The 27,205-nt window shown below is 39.1% G+C and overlaps 1 protein-coding gene across 3 annotated transcripts in view; it reads left to right on the forward strand.

The window, feature by feature from the left end:
- The window catches only part of SPIRE1 (spire type actin nucleation factor 1), a 129,052-nt gene that overhangs the window by 37,860 nt on the left and 63,987 nt on the right, over nucleotides 1–27,205 (forward strand). For all 3 annotated transcript variants that reach the window (XR_009957657.1, XM_062570098.1, XM_062570099.1), the window contains exon 3: nucleotides 18,867–19,103. Coding sequence is in view for 2 of the 3 variants with exons in the window: in XM_062570098.1 (XP_062426082.1) it covers nucleotides 18,867–19,103 (237 nt within the window). In the remaining variant the exon portion in view is untranslated. The remainder of the gene's footprint in view (nucleotides 1–18,866; nucleotides 19,104–27,205) is intronic.

The following is a 27,205-nucleotide window of genomic DNA, read 5'->3' on the forward strand; positions in this document are numbered from 1 at the left end:
AGCAAGCTGATAGCAAGGGACTGTTAACATCTGATATCTTTTGCTGATGGGGCTGTAACCCCTGTTTCGGATGCTGCTTTGGCTGTAGCTAATGATCTGCTTGTGAAAAGGTGAATTACGCTATCTGTAGCTCTCCACTGCGGGACTAAGAGGCCGCGTGAAAGCAGCAAATACTGGGTTTTACATCTGAGAGCGCAGGGCGCTGTAGCTGCGCTCTGCACGGGCTCTCGGCCGCCCGGCCCGGAGGCTCCTTGCGCTCAAAGCCCTGAGGGGCGCAGGCAGCCCTGGCTCCCGGGCTGCCCGTCCCCTCCGGAGCAGCTTCAGCCGCAGGAGTGAACCTGCTGGAGCGCAGGTCTGCGCTCTGCTTTGGCGGACACTCGAACGAGGACTGAACACTGTCTTCAGAAAAAAGGCAAAGCTAGGGGGCTGCTTGCTTTGGTTTTGAGTGGTTTTATTATCATTATTATTTTTTTTAACAGATCTCTCTCTAGCAGCTGTGGTGCAAAGTTGCTCCCTTTAATAAGCTTCCAGAGCAATTGGAGTAGGTTCAACTCTTCATAAGCAGCTTAGCTTTAAAGCTGTTGCAGGGGATAGATGGGAAAATGGATTTACTCCTGCAGGTAGTGGTGTTTCTCCCTCAGTGTGCACTCACACATATGCACACTGTGTGTGCACACAAGTTGAAAGATTTGTAAAGTGTGGTATGTACATATGTGTTTTAAAAGATCATTAAGAAGGAAGGTATGAGTGGGATACTGTGTCTGCAACGTGCATGTTGAAAGAACTTAATGAAGTTGTAAATTCAAGAGCATACAAACTAGAAAAGACTAATTGAAGGTGTTCTTGAAACAGCAGACCCTTTCCGTGTTTACATCATCTTACACTTTTTCCATAGGATTTCCACCTCATTCAGTACAGAGTAGATACGCTGAACTGAGGATCAGAGGAGTGTTTTTCCATTTTGTTCGGAGAGTTGTCCTACGTGATATTTCAACATTCAAATCAGTTTTCAGGGAAGGGTTGACTCTGACTATCGTGGGCTTTTGCCTTAAATTAATCACTGTAACTTCAGAAGGCTTTACAAATGTTTATTTTCATAATTGTTCCTTTTGTTGCACAGATGATCTAATGTTAGCCATCCCATTCTGGATACCTAGGACCTGACTTTCAGACTGCTTAATGTTACTGAGCCCTTCAGAAGCTGAGAGCCCAGCTTTCACCGAGTTCAGTTTCTGCACAGATGGTTCAGTGCTTCAGGGATTCTGCCACCCCCAGTGGCAATTCTAGTTTGCAGGAAAAGAGAAGTATACACAGACTAAGGATTTGCAGCCAGAGTTGTGGGTATTTTTAACGCTATACTGTGGCCAAATGTTGGAAGACTTTATTAAAACTATCAAAAGGCATTCCTGAAACAAAGACCACTGACACTCCTATATATTTTAAGTCACTGTTCCAAAAAGTGAGGGTGAAAGTTTTATCAATAAAAATTTTTCGGAATTTAGCACAATTTGTCTTCTTCCCTTCAGAAAATGAAGCAAACTGAGCAATGGATTTAAGAGCATGGAGGTGGCGGGCATATAGGCCACACAATTTTGATGTGTTCCTGTTCAGAAGAATCAGAGAAAACTCTCTCTATGTGCAAGTATCTGCAAAAGATGAATCAATCTATGTGGAAGAGAGCAGCTGGGCATTGTGTTTTGGTCCTGCTGGACCAGCTGGGCAGAGTTAGAGGTTCCAGCTCAAAGGGGTGTTGATAGTAAAGCCATGATAGAACTGATGTTTTGGTTTCTTTTCTCCCCTTTTTCTTCCTTCTTGTTTTCACAAAAGAAAACTTGTGAACTTGAGCATGTGAAAGTTGGGAAGTGAGAAAACTAATATTGTCCATTCAACCATAGTAGGGACTCTTGTGCACACATTACAAGATTTTTGTGCATCGTGACTAGACATCCTGCTGTCTCGGGACATATTGTGGTTTTAAAGTTTATGTTTCACAACAATGACCGAAAATCAGTAACTGGTAATGTTCTTGCTGAATATTCCTGGTCTGACTGTTCTACCAAAGATAAAATTAATGAAATAATCCAGTAGAGTTACCTTCTTGACCTTTGCATGGTTCATGTTATGCCGAAGGCATAGATTACATACGTTTTTCCATTTGGTTGGTTTTAATTACGTCTGTTTAGTGTTGATAATTAATAGTAAAAGCAAGAGACTCAGCAAGTTTTCTTATGCCCTTTAAAATTTTAAGCCGCCTCCCGTTTTTACTCCATTTTGCTTGAAAAAGCTATGAAAAAGATACCTGTAATATCTGAAACTAAAATCAGATATCTAACAATGCCCGTTAGTTTGGGAACTGGAGAGGGAAGGAAAAAAGGTAGAGCCAAGCCTTCATTATTAATACAAACTTTCTTTTTTGTCTTTTTTCCCCTTTTCTGCCTATTGGAATAGGATACTTAGGAGACAGTAGAGCTTTCTCTTCTCTATTTAGCTGCGTTTATCTAAACTCTGCCAGAGTTCAAGTTACAACCAGCTCCAGATATCTGACCTTGACAGCCCAAAGTCCTGCTGAACAGGTGTAGACCACCTGAGATTGCATCTCACAGGCTGGGCATTGTGCAACAGCTACAATTGGGTGCTTGTAAAGTAGGTTTGTGCATCAATGCTGCTTTGTGAGTCAAGTCCTCATTAGAGTCCTTTATATTCTCTCTTAGTGTAGGTGCAGTCTGGCAAACTGTTGAAGGTGGTGCGGGACAAATGCTGATCTGCTCTGAAGTTATCTCTTCTTTAGAAAACATTCGTTTGAGAAAGATCTCTCTGGTAAAGAGCTCTGTGATAAAAATGGCTTAGAACAATATATCCACTTCTGTTTCCAATGTCATTTGTTTTTTAGATGATGGATCACAGTTTATTATTGTATTTTCAGGTGTATAGCACACTGGTTATTAGTTTTTTACTTGTTTTTGAATTTCTTTTTTCAGCAATGCTGTTTTATGTATGTGTTGTTGGTTGTACAAGGGGTAATTTACTCTTAAGTACCTTGTTTCCTTGCAATTCCACTTTCCTTTCTCACCCCTTACTCTGCCCACTTAATAGCTCCCTGCTTCCTCATTGTCTCCGGTATCACTGCATGTGCATGATTTCTGAGGAGATAGATTATCTGATGATTTATTTTCAAGTCTTTTCAATAGGATGCAGGTTATCTCGAGGGAGGGTTATATAGATAAAAATGTAATAGTTCTTGTCTGTGTGGGTTTTTGAACCTATTGAAAAGTGTGTGGTGTAAAGAGAAGGATTTTGGAAGAGCAAAGTGAGTTTATCAACCACTGAGATGGAATTAAAAATCATATTGTGTATTGTCCAAAGCCATCTGATAGAATTTGTCAAGAAGCAAGTGTTCATTAATGTTTGAGAGGTACTATAAAACAGGCAAAAGAAGTTCTTTATTCTACTCTGGGGAATTTTTTGGTGGAGGAATATTTTTTACTCCATTATATGTTTTAATCAAGTACGTAACTTTTATGAGTAGCTCTTTTTATATGCCTCCTTGCCTCCCCTTTTAGGGTTATGGATGTCGTGAGTCGGTTTTGCAGGGTAGGAAGGATGTGTTTTGGAAAATTTAGCTTGTAGACACTTTTTGGCTTGCCTTGAGAAGCTGATGTCTTCCCATTTGCTGATTGAGAAGTGTTAAGTGAAGAGGAGCTGTATTTTGTGGGTCAAAGAATTCAGAATCCTTTTGGCCTTCCTGAATTTTTTGTTTTAGGTGTTAGAAGATGTAACCCCTTTCTGTTTGTAAAGACAGCCAAGTCTTGGTGGATTCTTTCTGCAACACTCCCATTTTACTGTCTTCCCAACAAACAGGGATGCAGCAGAGAGGCCATAACCATGTTGCAGGCTGGATGCTACATAGATTAGAAGAATACTGCACTGGAAGGCTTTGGTTTGGGAGATGGTGATTACAGTGCCTTAATTATCCACAGGATGCTGTGGATGTTTACTATAAATTTCATCCATATTTCATCATTTGTAGTCTGACTGAAATTGGAACAGCAGTGAGGACTGTCCTAAAACAAAACAAATAGATGTCATCACTAAAACATACTTGTATTTATTTGTATAAAACAGAAAGTTTACCATTAATGTTAAACTCTTATTGTTTTAACTTATTTTACTTAACTTAGAATATCCATTGCCTAGTCTGCATACAGTTTCTTTTGCATAGTATGAGAAGGCTTGGGTAGAAGGCGCTTTGAACTGCAATATAGGTGTACCTATTATATTTCACCTCTTAATATTCAAAGCTCCAGATTATATTTTAGATCTGTTACATTATGATTGTTGTCATGTTCCTCTGCTAATTTTATGCTGATGATAATTACTTTCACAGTTTCATAACACTGTAGCAGCAAGAAAATATATACTAACTGACTTTTTAGAGGAGGAAAAATAGGCTGTATTTGTTTGTAATATCTGAATTATTGACATTTCTGCTTGAAAAGAAGAAACTTTAACTCTTCTGCTTATTCTAGTGGAGTTAGTACTTTCTAATAATAGTAACCATCCACCCTACAATTTTCAGGAATTTCCAAGATTTCCATCTGAACGCAAGCCAAAGCATAGGAAAAGTATTGGACTGCACTTTCTGACTTCATTTAATGCACTCTATAAAAAATGATGAAAGGCTGCTTCTTGTACTCCTCTTGTGGGCGAGCAAATGTTTGCAAAATAGGATTGTGATTTTCACCTCAAAGAGAACTTTCCCATTCTGTCAATATTTTCACCTGTATGTGAAAGTGATTTCTGAAGTGTATCACCTTACGAAATTTGTGTTCTCTTTCCAGTATATTTTCTGATTAAGATGAAGGATATAAAATACATTTCTTTCCCATTATGTTACTGGTTGTTTGCATTGACTCAGAATAGAATGCCTTAAATTAATATACTGGCTTATAAATAGTGATAATATAGGTATTATTAAACTATCTTCCCTACCATCAGCATACCCAGTCATAATGACGTTCACCCTCCTGTGGGAAGCAGAGGGAACGCCAGTGGAACCTGCCAGATGTCCTTTACAGGGTACAAGTGCTGGTCCAGATGTACCACAGGTGCAGCCACCTGCCATAAATTTCCCTTTAGACGGAGATAAATACATGCCACATCTGAGCTTCTCAATTAAAAATACAAGGTTCTGCTCAAAATTATTACATTTTTTTTTCCTGAGGATGCTGGCTGCTGTTACTCTTTCTCTACTGACTTAATAGTTTTGTGGTTGTTTTGCAAAGTTTCAGTTGTTCTCTAATCTGTCATTAGAATTGTTTATGACCTTTCAGGCTCAAGTCAGTCCACTATGTTAACAGGTGGTGTGGTGTAAATCACGATAGTCAGTGCTGAGGACCCGGTGTCCGCAGAAAGTGTGTCCCACAGCTTGCCTTTTGCTTTCATCCGGAAGGAACCCCACTTTGCGCTCTTGAGAGCCCTCTACGATGCAAGCCAAAGCTCAATAAGGGAGGACCAAGAGATTCGCTTCCAGAATGCTTTTCTGATCTGTTAATGTAAATGCTAATGTAAACACTGCAAAGAGGACTATGGCTCTTCTGGTAAGGGCAATAAAAATCCCATTTTGCCTAAAAACTGAAGGACTGTATTACCCTTCAGTGACTCTGGGTGCTTTACCCAAGCATGTGCTTGTGCTAGCTTAGTTTAGCTGCACAAGGTAAGTCTGAAACATTGTTCCACATTGTTCCACAGCACGCAGGAAGGGTAGTAAATCTGGAAGTAGGACTATGAATTTTTATTCTGTGCTGCTATAATTTATGATCAGGTATGTCTTAACTACCCAGTTATAGAAGAGCAATAAAATATCATTAGTTGTACATCCATTTTTTTTAATGAAGTAGCAAAAAAGATGTGATCGGACAAGAGACAATGTAAATGTGGCCGTCAGTCATGAATGCTGCAAATTCTAAATGTTTTTTAGCAGACCTGATAGTCTCTTTAAGTTTCTTTTCCTATGTTTAACGGTAATGATTATTGTTCCTTAGGAATCAGTGACAAGTGATCTTTCAGAACAGCCTAATGTTAACAATAGACCGGGGTTTTTAAAACTTTGGGAAAAAGCAATATAGTCCAACAGAGGATAACCTCGAAGTTTCGTAGTAAGATGAGGTACAGTTTGGAGGAAGTAGCTCTAAGGCAGGCTAGAAAAATTAGCTGTAGTCAAATGGCCAGAAAAAGGGATTTGGGCAAATACCATGTATACATTCAGAATATTAAGTCTTGCCTTCAGCTGAGAATTTCTAGGGAATTGTGATTGTCTGTGTCTGTGGTGGACATCACTCATCTTGCCTAACACAAATTTTATATAGTGTTCCCACAAGAACAGCAACTACTGAAGCATTTACGCTCTGTGGGAAGTTTCTCCTTGAAGCTGTGATTTCTAGTGAGCAATAATCCACAGTTTTAAGTGTACCTTCTCTGTAAGAAAAAAAGAAAATGTTTTTTTCCTGAAATGTCTTTGTATGAATATCTAGGTCAGAACATGCTCTTAAGACACTCTTAAGTAGTTCCATAGGTCGATCAATTCATGGAAGAAATGTTTTAGCTGGGAGCTGTGTTTAAAATGATTACAAACGTTATTCGTTACCTCAATTTGACCATCTGAAAATAGAGACTTTTCTGGGCCAGAAAAAAAAGCTGGATTCCATTCTGGTAGAATACTTTTTTATTAGCTTAATTAGCTGAGGGGGATGAGCAGGGAAAATTGCGTTTCTAATCTGCTTATTCCTTTGCACCTTAGCTTTATTAGAATGTCATATATTACTTACTAGGTAAAAATACTTCTAAGAATAATTGAAAATAATTGCAGATTTCATTTTAAGGATTTTATTTAATTCAGTTTAAAAAAAATTAAAAAGCTGAAAGGAGACACTGGTTTTTGGAGTAATTTGTTCCACTTTGAGATCTCTTTCATATAATTAGAATTCTCTTAGTAATAACTGTTATTTTGAAATAATGTTAAGATTTGAGTTAGAGTTCTTTTAGTTTATTGTGTCTTGCTTTTGATGAGTTGATTGATTTTATATTCCTTTAAAATAATCAAATTTCTTTTTTTAATCTTAACAAAGCAAGGACTCCTAATTTCTTTCCCTCCCTGTCATAACAAATATTTGGTAAAAGGCAATGTTCATAGATAAAATTGCCGATTAGGGAAGGAATTGCCTTGTAAAACAAAAAAAATTGTCAGAAAAAGTAGTATGTTTACACCTAGTATTTTCTCTAAAAATATTAAGTAGATACGACAGACGGTTGTGCTGTCGCTCCATATTAAGGATAATTTTAGCTCTTCCAGTTAAAATAGAGACTTTTCTTCTACCTGTAAGTACAGGTCTGAGGTGTCTGTGGTGCTCTGCTTTCTTTTGGCCTAGAGCCATGGTAGGTGTAGGGAAGGGTGCCGGGTGCCGGGCAGCCCGAGCCACCCCTGCCGGCGTCCCCGGCGTTCCCGCGCCCGGCAGCGCCGGCGTTGGCCGCAGAACGGGCCACGCCATCGGCTGGATCAAGGACATCGTCTGGCCGATTTTACTGGTTTTTCTTTTCTGAGCTGGTCAGGAAAAGCAGGCTTTTCCAGCAAGGTCAGTTTGTCTGATCTGGAAGACCTCCTTGCCCCACCAACCCTGCTGTTAGCAAAAGGTAGGCGGGAAGGTGAGGACATCACCTCTGCCTCCCCCAGCGCTGTGAGGCAAGTCATAGTTACACTGTCGCCGCTGTGTTCTCTGGACTGGCCTCGCTGCTGTCGGTCTAACTCGCCTTCGTGGTCCCAATACCTACAGAAGACCGGTCTTCTCTGCGAGGCATCTACCCACGCCAGCATCTGCACTTTTCTGCCTGTCCTACAGCTTGCAGGAGAGCGTGCGGCTTCATGGCCTGTCGCAAGGCTTAACAACCTCACCTGACAAAGGAGAAAAATAATCCATGTAAAAGGCTTAACGAGAAGAAAATAAAACCAAATTCTGCCACTCTGAGCTCTAGAATTTGCAGAAATAAATTGTTCATTGGCATTTGAAATACAGTTCCCTGCGGGAGGCGTTGGCTAGATGTGCTTTCTATCTGATTTGATGGAAGATCTTCAACTCCTTCGAGAGTATCGACTAATATAATGTTAAAACTAAGCTTATGTTTTTAATACAATGATAATTTTCTTACATTTTTATTTTCCTAGATTTTTGGTAGGGTGTTACAAAATAATAGGAGAAAAGAGTCTCTGATGGCATCAAGCGGGTATCTCTTTTATGAAAAGAGGATACCTATGATGAAGTGTTTCTCTGCTAGACTGGAATGATTTCTCCACTCCAAGGGCAAAGTTCTCATAGAGATTCAACAGAATTCTCCAAAAGACCTTAATTTAGTCTCCCTTTCGGAATGGACCTTGTGATCATTACATTGCTTTTCTTTCCTTCCTTCCGGGAACGTGATTTAACTTGTTAGGGAACCATCTAAAAAAGCAGCCTTTTTTTCAGTTTGTTTTGTCTGAAGAGATCACCAGGCAGTTTCTCTTTGAACTCAAAGAGATTATAATAAGAGTTATTATAAGAGTTATAATAGAAACAGTCATGCTGCGTATATTACAAAAGCTGCTCACAAAAAAGATTTGGGGACCCCATCAAGGCTATTCAAAATAATTTGAGATTCTTAAATTAAGGATTGAAATCTGAAACCACATTATCCAAAATCATTAAAAATGTTTTGCTATTTTTTCCTATTTCTTGAGCTATAAAACATTCATTCTCTAGGGTTTAGACTGATAGATATAATTATATTGATGTAGCAGAATGAAGGAATGATGCTGTCAGTATTTATTTTCTGTGAAGTTTAGAAAAATCTGGTGTTAGGATGTTAGTAGCTATTTTCTCTGGCTACTTGTGCTGTTTATGTTTAAATAAGTCACTGTTATGTTTTGCTTTAGATTTTCAAAGGAAAGCCAGTTAATATGTTGCATTGCGCTCAGCTGATAAGCCTTAACATTAGCCTCAGGGCATCTGTTTTTCTTCATTTTTTGTTCCCTCAGTTTATAGAGAACAAAAATCATAGGGAAAACAGAGTGATTAGAAGGACTTCCAGCTGAGCTTAAGTCTTTGTTTGCAACACGCAGACGTATAATTTAGACTTGCCCAGCACTTTTCATCCAGAGAGCTTTCAAAATGGGTCAATATCCTCATATGTAACTGGTGATGAAACTGTTAGATGAGTGAGGAAATGGCTAGTCTGAGATCTCACAAGAAATAAGCAATTAGGAAGATGACATTCACTTCCACACGTTTCTTACACTTGGAAATGGCTAAAGTACTACTGACACAGGATGTGATGCCTTTATTGTGGAATGGGGTTAGGATTTGGAGGCATAAGGATGAGACTGAATTTGGATTTTGAATTCTTTGTTTGGTTTGTGTTAAGAAAATTGGGTAGGCAACTAGAGTCTGACCTGGAGGTGCTATGACAACACTTACCTAGAAATTTTAAACTGGGAATTTACACAAAAATATAGGCGGTGTCTTCAAAACCAGGAGCTCGCCACAGCACTGAAACCTCACTTTCTTTTTCCAGGTAGAGATCATGTTCTGCCAGGGAGGTATACACTCCCTGTCTGCCTAGCTCAGGTGTTTTTTTTTTTTTTTTTTTTTTTTTTTTTTTTTTTTCTGTTGGGGTTTTTTTGCAACCAAAAAGGAGCCATCAAGGGGCTACTTGTGAATCCTTGATCCACGGATGACTTGTGTAGGACCGTGTCAGAGCTGTCCTGTAGTGACCCTGTGCATGTGCTAGATCACTCTGCCCTGGTGTTCCCCCTTCCCCTCTTACCCCAATACACATCTTTCTGCTTTTCCTTCTGCCAAGGATGGCAGTGTGGCTAGTGCAGGAGTTGACTTCATCACATCCATTAACAAGAGCTCAGCACAGGAGAGCTTTGAGATTGACTCTTTAAAGGCCTAATTTGATGTGACACTCAGATTTTTCCAAGTGGTGCAAAATGCACTGAACAGGCCAGAGAATTTGGCCGTGAATTTTGAGGCAGTAAGTCTTGTTAATTGGTATACATACAGCCTTTTTTACTTTAGCTTTTTTTTATTGTTCCCAAGTATATGTGCAGCTAACGTAGGTGTAAATATTTGAATGAACTCCACTCCCACTAAAGCCTGGATATTTAACAACTCGGCTGCAACCTGAGCAGCAAAATAAATGATGTAGATATCTCTCTACTCTATTAGAAAGGTCAAGTGCTGAGTGTTGTAGAAAATCTACCTATATGATAAAGATGTCTAGAGGGAGCATGAATTATGAATATTTTGATTTTGTTGAGCATAAAATGAAAATAAAATTTTGGGGAATAGCATAACATTTCTGAACAGTAATTGCAAGAAAATTTATGTTGTCCTCACTCTGCTAGAGTTCATGAATAGTATCTTTATGGGCAAAAAGCAGTAGAACAACGTTCAGCAGTTTGTAATTCAGGAATGTGGCAATTCTGTTAGGGATAATAAACTCTTATAGTTCAGCAGTAATAGATGATTTAGGGAGATGGCAGATACTGGAATATCTTGTGCTACAGTATTTCATGCTTGAGGTTATAAACTCTCTTTACTGTATCAATAATTTTAGTTGTGATAGAGGTATTTTTTGATATGTGTTTCTTTTGTGCGGGGCTTGTTCAGAAGGAACGGCAAAGGAAATACAAGCGTGTGTCATTTTGAAAATGGATTCTCTGGGTTTTTTTCTACCCAAAGAGTAAGTAGTAAATTCTCTTCTAAGGCTTGGGCACAGATCCTATTTTCTCTTCTGGTTTAGAGTAAATCAACCTTCCCTACATATCATTGTATCTGAATTTCTGAACCCAGAAGTAATGTGAGGCTTAATATCTTTTTATGAGTAGATAACCTGTCAGTAGAGCATAGTGGTGCTTTCTTGAATTATTGTAGCAAATGCCAGCCTTTCCAATAAAACCATAGTGGGAGCTCGAAAGTAATTGTACAGTAACTCCTTTAACTCATTACTAAAGTGTTTTATGTTCACTGAGGCATTCAGGCTTGGAGAGGCATTTGTTTGAACACCAGTGACCCAAACAGTTGTATCGGATGTTGCTACTGATTAGGAAGTGGACATGGAAGAAAATAAAATAAAATTTCATAAAATTAGGAGCTTTGCAGTGGCTTTGTCAGCCTGAACTGTGGAGTTTGTGTGATAGAGTTACAGAGCTCATATGTGACCTAGACAGAGTAGCTTTCTGGCACGTTAATAGTTCCTCAGACTGTCATGATAACCCATGTGCAAATTCGCATATTCCACGATCAGCTCGTGTCCTTAGTACCAACCTCATGCGTGTTTCCTTGCATACCTGACTAACAAAAAAGCTCTCAGCGAGGGTCTCTAGGCTTTTAGCTTTTTTGTTCCCAGGCCGTCTCTGCAAATTCACGTTAGTTTCTTTAGGAGATAAATGATGTGTCCGAGTACCGCTGAGCGCTCTTCCCCAACGTAGCGGGGGCAGCTAAGCACAGTAAGTTTTGGGCCGCTATGTGATAAAAGTCAGTATCCCATAGACGACTTCTCCAAAGTTTCTTCTTCAGTATGGATGGAAAGGGCAAATTCCATATCAGTGGTTATTTGGTTCCCCATCAATGGTCAGTAGCTTTGTGTTGAGTTTTGTATATAACTATAGAGTATGTTAGTCACTATGAAGCAGCAAACTGCTTTAGTCTTCTTTTGTGACACACAACTTAAAAATGGAGCTGTTGCGTTGTTTTGCTCGGGCTTGTTTCTTAACATCACTAAGCTTAGGCTAATCTAATCTTGAAATTAAAAAAAGTTTGGCTGACTGGGAAGAAGTCTGTTCAGGAGACAAAAGAGGACATTTGTTCAGGAATGGAAGAAAATGGATTTTAGGGCAGCTACAGCTAAACCAGGAAGCATGTTGTGTTCCCAACTCCGTGTGAACTTGTTCACATGCATAATCTGTCTTTGTTGAATTCGTCATCAGTGAAATGCGGGAAATACATACATAACTCTGAGAAATACTGTGAAACCAATGTAGCTTTTGTAAAGAAAGCCACTGATAGAAAGTTTGCGTGACGTACATGCAAATGCAATGCTTTTGTTAATCAAGAATTTGTATTTAAAAGAGTAGCTTTTGTTGTTCAGTTATTTTGTTTGCTTGGCTTTTGTAGTTAATTTGGGGGGAAATAGATGTGAGAAAGTTCTTGAGTTACAGAACAAGAAATGATTTACATTGCAGCAGATGTTTACTCACTTTAATTTTTGGATTAATTAAACAGGAGCCAAGCCTGCACCAGACAACTGCAGTAGATTAACAGAAATCTTTGTGAGAAGGCTAAAAAGTTAATACAAACTGACTTTTTGTGTTGTCATGATTAGTTGAACTTTGCAGATATTTTGAATAAAAGTGGTATTGATTCTGTATTGCTTCATGACCAAAGCTAAGTGTTTTTGAGCGAGATTAGTTTATTTGGATTATTCCTCTTGTATAGATCCTCTCTTACACATGCAGTAACAGCCAAATTTAGACCAGTCACCCATGAATTCTGAAGATTAGAGCTACTGCACTAATTTCACTTTTGTTTATACCAGTTTTACTTGAGCTTGTAACTTCTAATAAAGAGCCATCTCTTTATTAGAAAATCTTTTACTTGAGTTAAATTGGTACTCTTTTGTAATATAGACAAGGCTTTATTCAAAAGGCTGATGTGACAAATGTCATTTTTTGCCTGTTGCAGCAATTGAATCCCTGGAATTTCTGTGGCTTGGTGTAATTGTGGTAGTCAGTTAAATTCTTCACTTTCTTTTGATTTGCTCAGGGAGTTCACCTCATTACTTTCTAAATAAAAAGTTTATACCTCATTATTATTTAAAAAGGAAAAAAAATCCCTTTGGATTTGACTTTATTTAGTAAACTCAGGCATACTGAAGGGTTATATGAGCAGAAAAGATAATTTATTTTGATAGATAACTCTGAAGACTAATGGCGTATTTGTGTGCTCATTTTATATGAGAAAGGAATTAGGACAGAAGTTTGTAACATGGTCTGATTTTGGTTCTCTAACTTAAAGTAAAAAACATATATTCTCTTGATATTTCCAAATAGCATTTCCATAGTCCTTAGGACTTTCACTAACTTTATTTTGACTTGCTTAGTTTGGAAGCTGCTAAGATTGTGAATGAAGCTTTGTGGAAATTGTCTTTGTAGACTATGATCCTAAAATGCTTCAGAAAACCCAAGACAGACACCACATCTAAAATTCTACATAGATAGGCTGTTTTAAGACAAATTTCAGACTGTTTTAAGCCTGCTGTAGAGAAGTGTAACAACATACCTGTTCTGCCCATTTGTTTCAACAAATATAAATTGGTATCTCTGCCATTCACTTAAATGTGATCAGGATTGAAGCCTTAATATGGCCTGTATTTAAATCTGTGATACGTATAGAGGTGTATTTAAGAACATTTGAATGACTTTCAACATTCGTGTTACTTAATTATTGCACATCATTCTTTTACTGGAGCTTCAAGTGTTACTAGAGTTTCCAGTTAAATCGTGCAATTTATTTTTTTTTTTGTCTTAGGATGAACTGTCATTTTGGAGAAATTCCTCCAGGATAGAAAAATGCCTTAAATAAAAGACAAACTATTTTCCTAATCTTGGGGATTATAACGTGTGAACAAAACCTGGAAGAAAAATAACAATTACTTTTTTTTCAGTGTTCTAATGCAGCATATAAAATATGATGGACTGATGCAATGGATAAATTCTGCATTCATTTATGCTAATATATGGCAGTTTTTCTTAGATAATCTCCATAGTCAAACTTGGACAACGAAAAACAGGTTTATAGTTGTCAGAACCTTTGAATAAGTCAGAGAGAGTTATAATGCACTTGAGCCTTAATAAACTTACAGTTAAATGACTATCATTTTTTTAGAGGCAACTGAATCCAAGAATATTTAACTGCTTTAATTTTTACATATTCATTTCCGAAGGGGATCAAAAAAATGGCTAGCATCCCTTTTGTATGCTTTAAGCTGGTTTTGTCTTGATCAGGAGTTCTTCCATTGAATCTCTTTGCTGTATACCTGAATAACAAAAAATACGCAGTAAGTAGGTCTTTGCACCCATGCTGTGCTTTCACAAACCCACACATATAAAGTTATTTTGGAAAAGCCCTACTCTGGAGACAACAAAGAAGTTTTCATAGCTCTGAATATATCTAAAACACTTTATCTTGTAAAAAGAATATATTTCATTTCCTTTCATGTTTTATTTTCTGTTAGACACTGCATATTATGTGGGTTTTTTTGTTTTTTCTTTTCTTACTTCTTTACATTAAATACTAAGGCACATTATATCGCAGAAAGAGATACTCTCTATTTCAGTTAGAAGCCAACACTACCCAGAAGTTAAATAATCCTGTATCTTATGTCTATATTCTTTTGTAATGACTAATTCATCTGATTTGTTGGAATTGCTCTGAATTCTCGCTGCTCAACTGGAAGCAGCTGAAAGTGTTCGCTTTTCTTGTCTGATAGTCTGTTCCAAGTTGCTCCAATTTAGTGAAGGTCATACTTAAATTTAGTGACGTCTCCAGCTATTAAAACGTGGGTAATGCTATCTGCTTTTCACCAGAGAATGTTGTGGTAAAAACTACATTAATCTACGTGAGGTATGCAGTGACAGCAATGAAACTCTTGTAACAGCCTATTTAGACATGCTTTTCTGTGAACTACTCTTGAGAGTTATGTAGGACATCTACTGATGAGGTAAATAACCAAACAGTATGCTTTAGTTTATCCTAACAGCCTTAATGGTTCACCTTTGCTAAAAATGCAGTCTTTTTCACTTAGTGAATTAGATGCTTAAGAAAGGAGCAAACTGCTTTGTTACAAAGAGAAATAATCGGGTCAGTAGCCTGCTCCCTCTGTCATCTAAAGGGAGGTGAGAAGTTGGTTTTGCATAGCGTTTTAACATGCGCACCTTTTGCGTTGTATTTAGGGAGTTTTGTTACGACAGCTTGTGCGTGCTTGCGTGTCTCCTCCTGACGCGCAAGGGGAACTTGCTGACTCGAGAGGTGGCTGCACCGTGTGTTACAACAAGGAATTTCAGCATTTAAAAAAAATACCTGCAGTAGATTTTTTTTTTTAATGAAGTTCTTTGTCACCATTCTTAAAAGCCAGTGCAGCAGTAATGCAAATATTGTTATGCCTGGGGGGAGGTTCAAAGCTGGTTGCCTCATCTTAGCAGCCAGAGCTTCAGGGCTTCTTTAAGCCCGCTCTGGGGACGCAGCACCTGAGCGGCCTTTGGAGGAAGAGAGACCTTTAGGGAGGGAGAGGAATTTGAGCCCAAGAAAAGCTCTTTTCTGCTGAAGGCACAGGCCTGTCCTTAGGCTTTGCCACTTTGCTTGAAAATTAAAGCGAGCCCTGGGAAGGGGCGCGCGCTGCGAGGGCGCCGTGCCGCACGTGCAGAGCCGGGCGTCGGAGCCCGGAGCGCACGCCCGCGCGGGGAGGCGAGAGCCCGCCCTCGCTGGCGATTTAGGCGTGACAAAGTGCAAGCTCGGTCAGTGGGAAATGTTTTTTGGAGGTGTGTGTGTTTTTTTTTTTTTTTTTTTTTTAAGGTGTTCAGCCACTGCTTGAGTTGCAGAGATCAGGTCCTCTGCCAAAACTGCAGTCAGCCGGGAACAAATGAGTTATAAAATTCAAGGTGCAGAACTAATTGTTTCTTTTTAAAATCTGAATCAAGTGGTATCATTTATCTTTAGTAGTGCAAGTGTTGCAATGTTACGTAGTCGTGTTGCTGTGCCAGGATACAACTCTGGTTTAAAACAGAGCCTTCTTACTAAGGCTCTTCCTACCCTTTTTTTCCTACTATACCTCTGATGTCTTCATAGGCCTCATTCAGGGCTGTTTCAGCACTTGGTGCTTGCTAGGTGCTAGAAGTATTTATTTTATCTTAAATTAACAAGAATAAAATATGAAACGAATGGTTTCTTTTTAATAACGAATACTTTGAAAAAATGAGTTGTATTCTCCGGTTATCCAGTTCAGTAACCTGTGTATTATCAGTTCATCCATTCAGCTGTGAAGAGGTTTCGCCTTTTTTTGTTCGTATTTGATTGTCTGACAGGCAAAGTGACAGCAGTGAGTCCAACTTTTGTATATTAAATTTCTGGCTCTGTAGCCACAGGTTTCGCTGGTGTGAGGTTGTCTTAGCGCGTTTGCCCGGGTGAAGACGTGCCGGTGGTTCCGTGACTTTCGTTTGGTGCCTGCGTGTGGCCCTGTGCCGTTTTACAAGCTCCCTGGTAAAGCAGCGTCGCGGCGAGCGCTGAACGTTTCTGATTTTCGTGCGAGTCGAGGCCAAGCTGCTCGCTTAAGGCGCTTGCCTTTCGGGCTTTTGCATGTGTTGTGAGATGTGGTCACAGTACGTGCAAACGCGCAAGCCGCGCTCCTGGGCGGTGAGGGCCCCAGTGCGTCGAGCTGGTGCATCGGAGGAAGCAGCAGCTGCCGCCCGGCTTTAGCCCTGGTGCTTCCGAGTGCCTTATCCCGTTCCCAAACAGAGAAAGGCAGAGACAGGGTGCACTTTCTGTGCCTCCCGCCTCCCTCCCGTTTTTTGATGGGATCCAGCATCTGTGATCTGCAGCCACCAGAGTACGGCACAAAAAATTGTATTTTCTTGACATCTAGTTTACGCATTTCTGTCCTTCTCACGTATGCTAAACATTTACAATTTTTTGAAATAATGTTAAGATTTTAAAAATATCAATTTCAGTTGTTTTTATTTTTTGGTTAGGTCTACTACATGCTGGAATTAACTTGTGATGCTTTGTTCCCTTTCAGTTGCTGCGGTGCTATATCTTGAGATTGCCCTAAGAGTCTGAGTTTCAAGAAATGTACATGAATGCGACTAGAATATATTTATTTTATGTACTTTTCACTTATTCATTTTTTTTTAAACAATGCAAGTTTTTCAAGACAGCTATTCCAAAATAGCTTCTCCAAGAGGCAGACCAGATGAATTGCAAATATAAGAATAGTTGTAAAGCATCAAGCTTAAGGCCTGTGTGGTGTAGTGTCCTGTCTCCAGCGTGGCAAGAGCAGGTGTCTGGGGAAGAGTATGAGAACTGAGCAAACATGCAGTGGTATCTCCCTACCATACTTTATTGTCTTGCTGGGATTTCCCATGTCAGAAGCTGTTTTGTTTTGTTTTGGTTTACTAAATAAATGGAGACAGATTTTTCTTCATTAATTTGCCCAATCACTTTTCTGAACTGCATTTGAAGAATATTTTCTAAATATGTATCCCAGAAAAAATATAGAAAAATGATTTATATTTAATGCAATTATTAAAATCATTAGAAATAAATGAGAGGTTTTTATTAGTTTGTTTCTGTGTTTAACCATTGTACTGCAACGTGAATTTTGCACTGCAAAGTGATCTCAATGACATATACAAATGTAAAGCAGTCAGACTGCAGCTAGTACATGAAATTTTCTGTCTAGATAAATTACATGATATAATTTTAAATCTTTGCTAACCTCCAGTCTTTCAGACTAAAAATACTGCACTGAAATTAGCTGCTGGAGAGTGAAATTTGACGTTTTGTGATTCCATGTGTATTTTCCTGTTTACTTAATTAGAATTTCAAAAATGTATGTTTCAAGTATACTGGAGCCAGGACCAGGATAATACTGAAAGCCAGACAAGAGCAAATGGCATTTGCTGGCAAAGGTTGGTGTGTTTAGAAATGCTCTTGTTGTTAGCGTTGCTCCAGGAGTTTTCTCATCGGTGTACACGCTAGCCATCACAACACATGAGAAAGATGAGAGATTAAATGCAATAGCTCGCATCCTGCTTTCGCTGTCAGACAAAGATCTTTCAGCATCTGCCTTATCTTATTGTGGTTTATTCTTACAAACCTATTTTTCCCTTCCCTCTCCGATAACACCCATTTCCAAACTCCTCGGTTTGAAGAAATGCCATCTCTTAATATCTTCAAAATGCTAGAAGCTTCAGTATTACTTGCAGGGAAAATAATGCTAAGAAAGGAAATATGCATTTAGCATTTGGGGAAATTCATAACAATTTATTGCTAGGTTACACTGAGTAAATATTTGTTTTGCTCTTTACATTGTACAAAAAAAAGAAGCCTTGAATCTGGTGAAAAATCAAGGTACTAGCTCATTACTGGTAAATCCAGTTATTATTAGTCTTCAGTGGCGTGTGTGTGCCTTTGCTGGCTGGGTGGCAGGCTGACAGGCTGTCATGAGCAGATGGCCCAATGCTCAGCGAGTTAATACTAGCATGTCTACAGCTGTGTGCAAACATCTCTCAGATCAAAGAGATGCAACTGAAGGCCAGTTTCCAACTGTCATTACTCTTTGCAGGAGGAAGGAAGCATCTCAAGCTAGTTTGTTTTTTCTTTTCTTCTTGCCCCTGACCTTTTCCCTCTCCCTGGAACAAAGAACAGGTTGTATGCAGGTAATATGGTTTTACAAAAACTAGAGTAATATTATTTTGAGGTTTGTCATTTTAGAAGGATAAGGAGCAAAATAGTGTAAAAGGGCCCTACTTTATTTTTATTTCAAGCTTTGGAATAAGAAAACGATAGGTATGTGATATGACCTGCTGATGCGTGGTCTGTGCTGCACTAGTAGTGTACTACTGTGGGTAGTAGAGAGGCACTTTCCCTTTAATTTTGATATTTTATCATCCTCTCAATTGCTAAAAGTTTGTTACACAAACACCAGACAAGGGTGTTCTTAGATTAACCTATTTGCCCATTTAATGATATTAACAAGTATCTCTTTTTCACTTTTATTAGGTTATTGAATCACTGGGGATTATTATATACAAAGCCCTGGACTATGGCTTGAAGGACAATGAAGAGCGGGAATTGAGTCCTCCACTGGAGCAGCTTATTGATCATATGACTAATACCACAGAAACAGATGGGAGTAAAGATGAGGGATATGATGCTCTGGATGAAGGAGTGGAAGATGACGATGATGATGAAAAAGAGGAAGTTGAGGTCATTCGTTCCTATAAAGATGTCATGAAGGTACAGTAATGGGCAGCTTGATATCATACTTAACTGTTCTTATCGATAAGAAAATCAGCTCTGTTTTCTGTGTTATTTTCCAACATGATACTACGTCTCTGGTAAGTCATCTTCCTCCTGCACAGTTCATTTGCAACAATGGCATGCTACAGTATTTCACCTTTGTCAGTAAGCAACAGAAAGTAGATGATCAACTTTATCGTAGGGTGTACCATTAATATTACATTCTGCTTTAATCTGTGCACTGCATATTGAGCTTCCAGTATATCATCTGTTGAATTCTTCTGAATACACCTGGATAGTTTACAAGCTGTTTAATTCACCTTTTCATTAGTGCAGTATTACTTTAATTATTTCTTATCAGTTTCTTCCATTGCCTTCTTCCTCTACTGAAGCAAAGGACTGCTTAAAAGAGTAGCTTAATTGTGTGGAGTGAGTCAGAATAGAGTATTTCATTAATGCAGTTCTCGATCTGAGTTGTGAGATTTAGAAAGAAGGCTAATGAATTTTAATTGCAACAGGTTCTGTAATATTATCTGGGCTACTGTGGACAATCATTTAGAAGTATTTAATCCTCTATTTTCTATAGAGTAGTCTTCAATAATAATTCTAAAGCCCACTGAGGTTTCTGTAGTAGTGACACATCCACAGCATGGATTTTGACAAAACTTGTATAGTTGGTTTACTCCATAAATAATCTGAGAGTTTAATATAGGTTGGAAAATTATATGTTAACTTGTGCCCGTGGATTGAACACTGTGTACTGCTTGTTTTAGGTGCAAGTGATATTCAGGGACTAGAACCTACACAACTAGTGTAAGTGTCACAGAAATTGGAGGTAAGGGTGGAAGCTGAGATTAAAACAGAACATCCTGGACCTTGCACACTGCAGAAGCAAAGCCCCCTCTACAAGGCCTAACTAAAACCTGCCACTTCTCTTGGGTTGACAGTTAAGGGAAAAGCTCTTAGGAGATTTGAATGGGAGTAAAATTTGAGATGCTTTTGTATATGTATCTAACTCCTGGGGTTATTTGGAAAAGTGTCAGTGAGTGCCACTGCTCATGAGCCTGGTTAAAATTCATAGGTACGTTCTCATGTGCCTTTCTTCTGGTGGACTCGCATCCCCTCGCTTTTGCTTTTCCCCATGACAGGGCTGTGCTTGCTTTCTCATGATTCCAGTTGCTTCCCAGTGCTGCAGCTCATCTATGGATACATGTGTTTGCTGTCTCCCTTTCCCCTGCCCAAAATATCTTCTTTCGTCCCTGCATCAGAAGTGATGCTACATACTTAGATGCCTTCATTTTTCTCTTCTCCCTCAGAGAAGCAGCAGGGGTTAGAGGGAGAAACGACTGAAGCTGCTTTTGCTGACCTGTGTTGGGAATGGCCTGGCTGGATGTTGTACTCTCCCCTTCAAACCCTGCCACTCCCAGCCTTTCTGAGTCAGTGCTCTCGTAGGGCAAGGACGATGGCTTTCTTCTCACCTCCCTCTACCACTCCCTCTTACCCGGTCATTTTTCTCAGAAATGGCTATTAGGAGCAAAGGCAAGGAGCACCCTCCTAAACCACTGTGAGAGCCGTTCAGAGCAGCCCAGCATTATGTCTTGGGTGGTTAGTATGGAGGATAGGTGCAATGTATCTTTTCTTCCTCCTCTTTGGCAAAAAAACCCATGAAGTGGTGGAACAATCAAAGTTGGACGGTGAGAGGAAGCTTTTCTTAGTACATGGGCAGAAGAGAATGTTCGTACACACAGACCTGAGTCCAGTGGTTTGTAGAGGTGATCATTTTGAAAGTTCTTTATTCAGTTTTCTGGAAACAACGTGAGTCTGGAAAACTTCTCTGCAATCCTTTAGTTGCACTCGTACACTTCCTTGAAACATAAAGAGGATAGAAAAAAGATTCAGTCAGACATCAGCTGTTGAGGCTGTTGAATGGTGCCCTTCTGGTTACACTTTGTTAGTAGATATCTGTTAGTGTAAGATATCTGCCTATTTATGTTTTTTAAATGAGTTTCTTTAGTTTTATCATTTTTTAACATTAATTTCTTATTGTTACAGAAATGTACTGCTTTTGTGACTTCACCCAACTTTACCTATCAGTTCTAAGTCATCCTAACTTTTACACCTAGATGACTTAGAATTCTCTGTTGTAGTTTCTCTTCAATTTATTGGCTGCAGGATTAACTCTGTGACTTGCCTTTATTACCAAATCTGCATCATTGTATATGTTCCACTATATTTTTGACATTAGTGTGGATTTGTGAGATTCCCTTTTCTTGACTTTGTACCTTTTCATAGTTAAGATCGTATTTTGGATGTGTCTGTTTTTTTTTTTTTTTTTTTTTTTTTTTTTTGCTAGTGGTAAATTATATTGCAGGTTACACCCTTATTTACCCAATGACTGTTTCACAACTGTTGTGTGAGGTCTTGTGACCATAAGGCTTGATTATTGTAATTCCCTTGGCAAGACTCACTGTGAAGCTTTCTCCTCTGCAGCTTGTAGTGAATGCTGAAGCAGGTTTGCTTATTGAATTGAGCAACTCGAATTCTTGCCTATCCTGCATTTCCTAAATTGCAAGCTTGAAAAATGGTAGAGATGGGTTATATACTACTCCCATTGATTTTTAAGTTTTTTTTATGGTATAGTCTCTAGTATGGACGTGGTTTCGTCCTTGAAATGTGATTAAATGTATCATAGTTCTCCATAAGAGTTTCATTGTTGTGTCCAAGGCCTGTCTGCAGCTAAGACTGAGTTTTTCACCATGGATTGCTAATCTGGATGAGCCTACTTTGTGATTAAAACATAAGCGTAGATAAGATCCTTGTCAGATTTTACTGCAACACAAAGTGGGCAAGGTCAGCTCTAAACTCTGACTCCTTGGAATCCCTTGGAAAATTCTGAGTAATGTGGCGGATATCAATTCTGCCAAGATCAGCGCTGCCAGAACTCCTATTCAGAGAAGACACAGACAAGCTTTTGTGCTGCTGCTCCATATATGTGGCTAATTTGGCCTTTGCTCTCTTTGGCAGGGCCAACCTGCTACACAGATTTTATCCACTGTTTTAAAAGTACATCTATAAAGAGCGGAAGTGTTGTTTACCAGATGCTTAACTTCTATAGACTGTATTTCAGACATGGCAGTGTCAGTGCAAATAAAGAGAGAAATAGAGACAGTAAGGGTTGGATGTTTTCAGAGAGATGTTTTCCTTATTTGCTTCCCTGCCTCATCTTCCACAGTATGCATGCAAAAGAGAGGTGGTACCTATACACATATAGTACAGGAAATCTGAACATCTTGGGAATGCCAGACCTACTGTGCACATGTGCAGGGACAGAAATGATGCTGGAAAGTATCAGGTTTACAGCACATGTTACTGCCTGGTAAGTCTTGGGTCAGCAGAGAATTTATGCACGGTAGGTCTGGCATCCCAGGAAGTGTTTGGCTTGCTAAGGGTGTGTAGAGTCCTATCATGTGGTACCTTTATCACTGCATATGGCCCTCCCTGATACTGAAACGAGGTGATACAGTTTATCAGCCTCTTCCAGAGAATGCTCAAACCCAATTCCACTCCTAATCTTAAAATTATCTCTGACGTAATCTGACAGATCTTTGCAGTCTGATGGTTTAAGCCAGCCCTTTTCATGTTGACCTAGAGACTCTTTCTAAGCCACAGTTCTTCAACATCTGCTGACCCAAAAGCCGACCCTAAACCCAATTCTAATATTATCCTTTATTCTAGGTCAGCAGCTTCTTCTGGTCCCAGATACGAATAAAGCAACATAGCCCTTATTAGCCCCTTTAATGTCAGGTTTTACTCTGTCATGGTATTTTCTGGGCTGAACTGTGTGGCCCTCGCTCTAGCCCTGTCATTTCTTCCAATTTGGAACATCATCATAGCCAAATGGCTGCTGCCACTACCAGCCCTTAGCTTAGCTCTTCTGCAGAACAGAAGCATTTTGTCAATAATATCTGAGAGTTATGACACTAACCCCTATTCTGGCCAGAGACTTTGATACTGCCTCTGCTAAACTTCCTTTTTCTGAACTGCAGACCTCATAGATATCTAAGTAGTCAGTGGTCTTCCTGAGCGAAGATGTTATGTTCCCCTATCAGTCTGAACCTTAACAAAACTTGGCTCTAAGAAGCAGCTTACCTACAGCCGAGCTGTACCTTATTGTCCCAGAGACAAATACAGGCATGTGGCCCCCCTGGTAGCTCAGTGGCCTCTGAGCAGTTCTCGGGCATTACCTACATGATTGCTTTTGTGTAATGCAATAATGACCACAGTTAATTATGACCAAAAATTAGCTATCATACAATTGCTGCTTGATTATGTTATGTTGATAAATTAGGAAATCTCCATGCTGACCTTTTAATTTGTATGAAAATTAGTATTTTCAGAGCAGCATGTGCAGTATTGCGTTATTTCACTGTAACAAATGTAAATAACATTATAGCTTTTAACAGTTTGATTAGCAGATATTTGAATTTGTACTTTCCTCCTAAGCAAAGAGGAAGAATAAATGATTGTCAGACATGTATCAGATATTTTAATCGTTCTTTAGGCATTGGTCTCTAAGAAAGTTGCAAATTTAGGCCACTGATCTTTTAGTAGTTCAATATATGACTAACTTCATTCAGCTGGAAGGAATTGAAAATCTAGGTATTTATTTGTGAAAGATGGTTAAGGAGTTCATTTTACTAGAATTCAAAGGCCTATAATTTCGCTTAGTTCGTGAGGTTAAAATTAGTAAGATGTAGTTTTCTGTAAACGCAATTCTGTTTAAGGCTGAATTGGCTTTTATGAGCCCGCAAAATAGCATTTACCCTTCCTTTCAAAACAAGCAACTTCTATCTGCAATGTACCATGTAACTGTGTCAGAAGCTGTTGAAGAATTTGGCAGATTACTGAGATGGTAACTAATGCCCTAATTGTTGTCAGCTCATTTTTTATTAGAAAGGAATACAAAAACATTGGGCACTTGTGAAAATGTTGCACTCAATAAGGATAGCAGGTGATCAGTTTGTTTCCCTAAGTCGTTCTTAGTGCACTCAGGTGTTGTATGCAGTCTTTATTTTGGTGGATCTGGTTTTAGAAAAAGGCAGTATATCTCTTCACATGTTGTTGGGGGGGAAAAGCTGAAATTGCAGTGGGTTGCAGTCCTCCACTTTTCTGATCATGATACTTGAGCTTGATTTGTGGTCTGATAGCAAATTAAGAATCTTCTGTCTCTGGAACTTCATTATGTGTACAGACCTTCTGTCTGAAATCCTTTTTAGCCTTGGGGAACCTCCTATTCCAACTGTTTGGGTCTCTGAAAGTGCCAATGTCTAGTTTTCATTTCTCTAAGTTTGTTGGAGGGTTCTCCTCTTTGGCTACTCTTGTTTGCAGTTTAACAGTTCAGGAACTAGAAGCTAGAAAGAAACATGAAGACTTCCCAAAATGATTTTGTGAACACACTGCCATGTGTTCATACTGGTGTGAGGGAGCTCCCCCAGCTGGATCCCCTCCGGGAGCTTGGGCCTCTGACGTTGGACCTGCACAAGGTTGACCTGAGCAAGGGGCTCCTTTTGGTGCTATGCATTCTCTCTCTCGCTGCATCGCAGCAGTGGGACTTCTAATTCCAGCTGTGTGAAGTCCCAAAGACCAGTGTTCATCTCCTACACTCTGTGGCTTAAAAACGTTCCCTCCTGGGCTTCTCTCTCCCACAGCATGCTGCTTAAGCATGCACCTTTTCGTGTCTACTGCCCTGTGTCTTCAGACAGGCACACAAACCTTGTGAAGGTCCCAGAAAAACAATCACTCAGATTGGGTTAGCAAAGGAATCTATAGATGTAGACAAAATAAGAACCACACGCAGGTATTTTTGTATCCTTCACCATTCTTTGAGCTAGCTCAGAGTTGTCTTAGAAGTGCAACAGACCTGCTGTTCTTCACTTGCCCAAGCCTTCTGCATACTGGCTATTCATTCAAATACAGCATGTTTCTTTTGTCTTTGCTGTCACTCGCGGTGGGATCCATGCCACCTTTATTTAGTCAAAGCACCACAAAACGTTACTTTTTAATCCATAAGTTCCATAATGTGTTTTGCTGTGTGACCCCACAAGCATTTGTGCGGACGCAATGGAAGGACTGCCTGAGTAAGCTCTGCTGTGGACTGAGTCATGAAAGGAGTCAGTGTTTTGAAGCTTTGGTAATATGCAGGCCCGAGGAGCTGAAAATAAAATATGCAGAAGTCTCTCTCTACGTGTCTGAGTCTCCATAATACAAAGGCAATATCCAAAAGTTGTCTTTTTTAAATAGAATTATTAATGATAAAATATGGTGTTGATATGGAGGGCCTTATGAACAGCTGTAGAACAAGTAGATTTGTGATAACTGAGAACTCTGCAAGTGAAAGCTAAGTAGAAGAGGAAGTAATTTTTTACTATGTACAACTTTTATTTTCAGAGTTTATTCTGGTTTTGCTTAGATCCATATTATATGAAATGCACTTGGGAGAAGCTCTACTAATGGCTTTGGTCCTTCCAATAAAAAACAATGGTCTGGGGTTTTCTGTTTTTTTATTTTACTTTAATTATTTTCATACAGAACAGTGGAAAACATCCCTTCCATCAGTGTGGGCTCAGGTAGGTTGGTATGTCATTCCAGGCTGTGAGACAAAAACAAATCACCTTTTCTATGATGATTTTTGCCTCTTCACCTCCCTTTATGGCTTATAACAATGCATCTACATTAGTTAAAAAAAACCTGTACCCATAATTCACATAATTATACTGGTATAACCTGTCTAAAGTCTAAAATAGTCTGAGGAATCCAAGGAGTCGTGCAACAAAAACAAGAAATACAGATTGGGTGTTCAGATCATTTTTATATATGGGTTGGTTAGAATACTCATGACATTTTTGTGTGGCCTTTATACATCTAAAAGAAGCATAGCAGGGCATACACTTTTTCCTATCTATTTTATGCCATAATTATTACAAAATATTTTTTATGTGGGTACAAATAAAGTTCGAATTTTTAGTGGAGGTGGAAGCATTTTTGGGTGGTAATATTATCCCATAGTGGTAAAATGTAGAATTTCTCATATTTCTCGTGACAGAGCTCTACTTCTCTTTAAAAATATAAATGGTAAAATGTGTAATGCAGTCTGTTAGAAATAGCACATCTGAATATGAGGTTTACTCTGAATTATCAAAGAACCTATGTTATCCTGTGAAATAGATCAATGAGAGTTAACTTTCACAGGCTGCATTTCTCTTTGATTGGATTAATTTGAAATTTGAACTAATGACTGTGTAAATCAGAGTTTTAGTTGGTCAGTTAATACAGTAGCACTGTAGTGACCCATAACAAAGCAAAAAAAAAAAAAAAAAAAAAGCTGCTGTTATGCTGTTAATTACAACGTGACCCATATCTTTGCTGCACTAAAGCTTGACTCTGGCATGCGGCCAAGCAACGCTGACAGATCTGTCCAAGGCTGGACTTAGCTGCCAGCGAGCCTCTCTTCAACTTGTAGGTGCCTCCTCTCTCCAGGTGTTGAACCCCGGAGGTGCACAGAAAGCCACGATGGATTTTTCCAGTTCCCACTCAGCCCCATAAAGGCAGGAGATCTGACTAGGAAAATTGGCCAGGACAGCAGCTGGTCTCATTGCTGCGTTTGGCAAAGGTTTGTCTTGTCAGAATCTAGTTTCCACTCGTGAAGACTTTGTGGGTTTGGATATATGTGGCAGTATAGCTAGCTTTTTAGCGATACTGACTCATTTCAGTACTTTAGAAAATGTAGGTCAGTTTTATACAGATTCACATGCCATGTGCTATCATATCTGTAGGGCACAAGTGCTCTTTGAAGTTCATGCAGTGCCAGCATCCCATAGGGAATATGCCATGTACCTTATCAGTACTGTTTGTAGTATTTACACTATATATGTGATACATTCTGTGGTAGGCAAGTAAATTAAGTGACATGCAAAATTGCTGTACAGGATTTCCTCTCTGATAGAGAGTTACATGCAGAAAGTTCCTGGTAGCTGTGCTCACGGACTGTACTCGAAACTGTAGATTACCTTGTTTCTGCAGTTTTAAGGTGTGCGTGTATA

Source organism: Rhea pennata, chromosome 2 (genome assembly GCF_028389875.1).
Source record: "Rhea pennata isolate bPtePen1 chromosome 2, bPtePen1.pri, whole genome shotgun sequence".
Classification (NCBI taxonomy): Eukaryota; Metazoa; Chordata; class Aves; order Rheiformes; family Rheidae; genus Rhea; species Rhea pennata.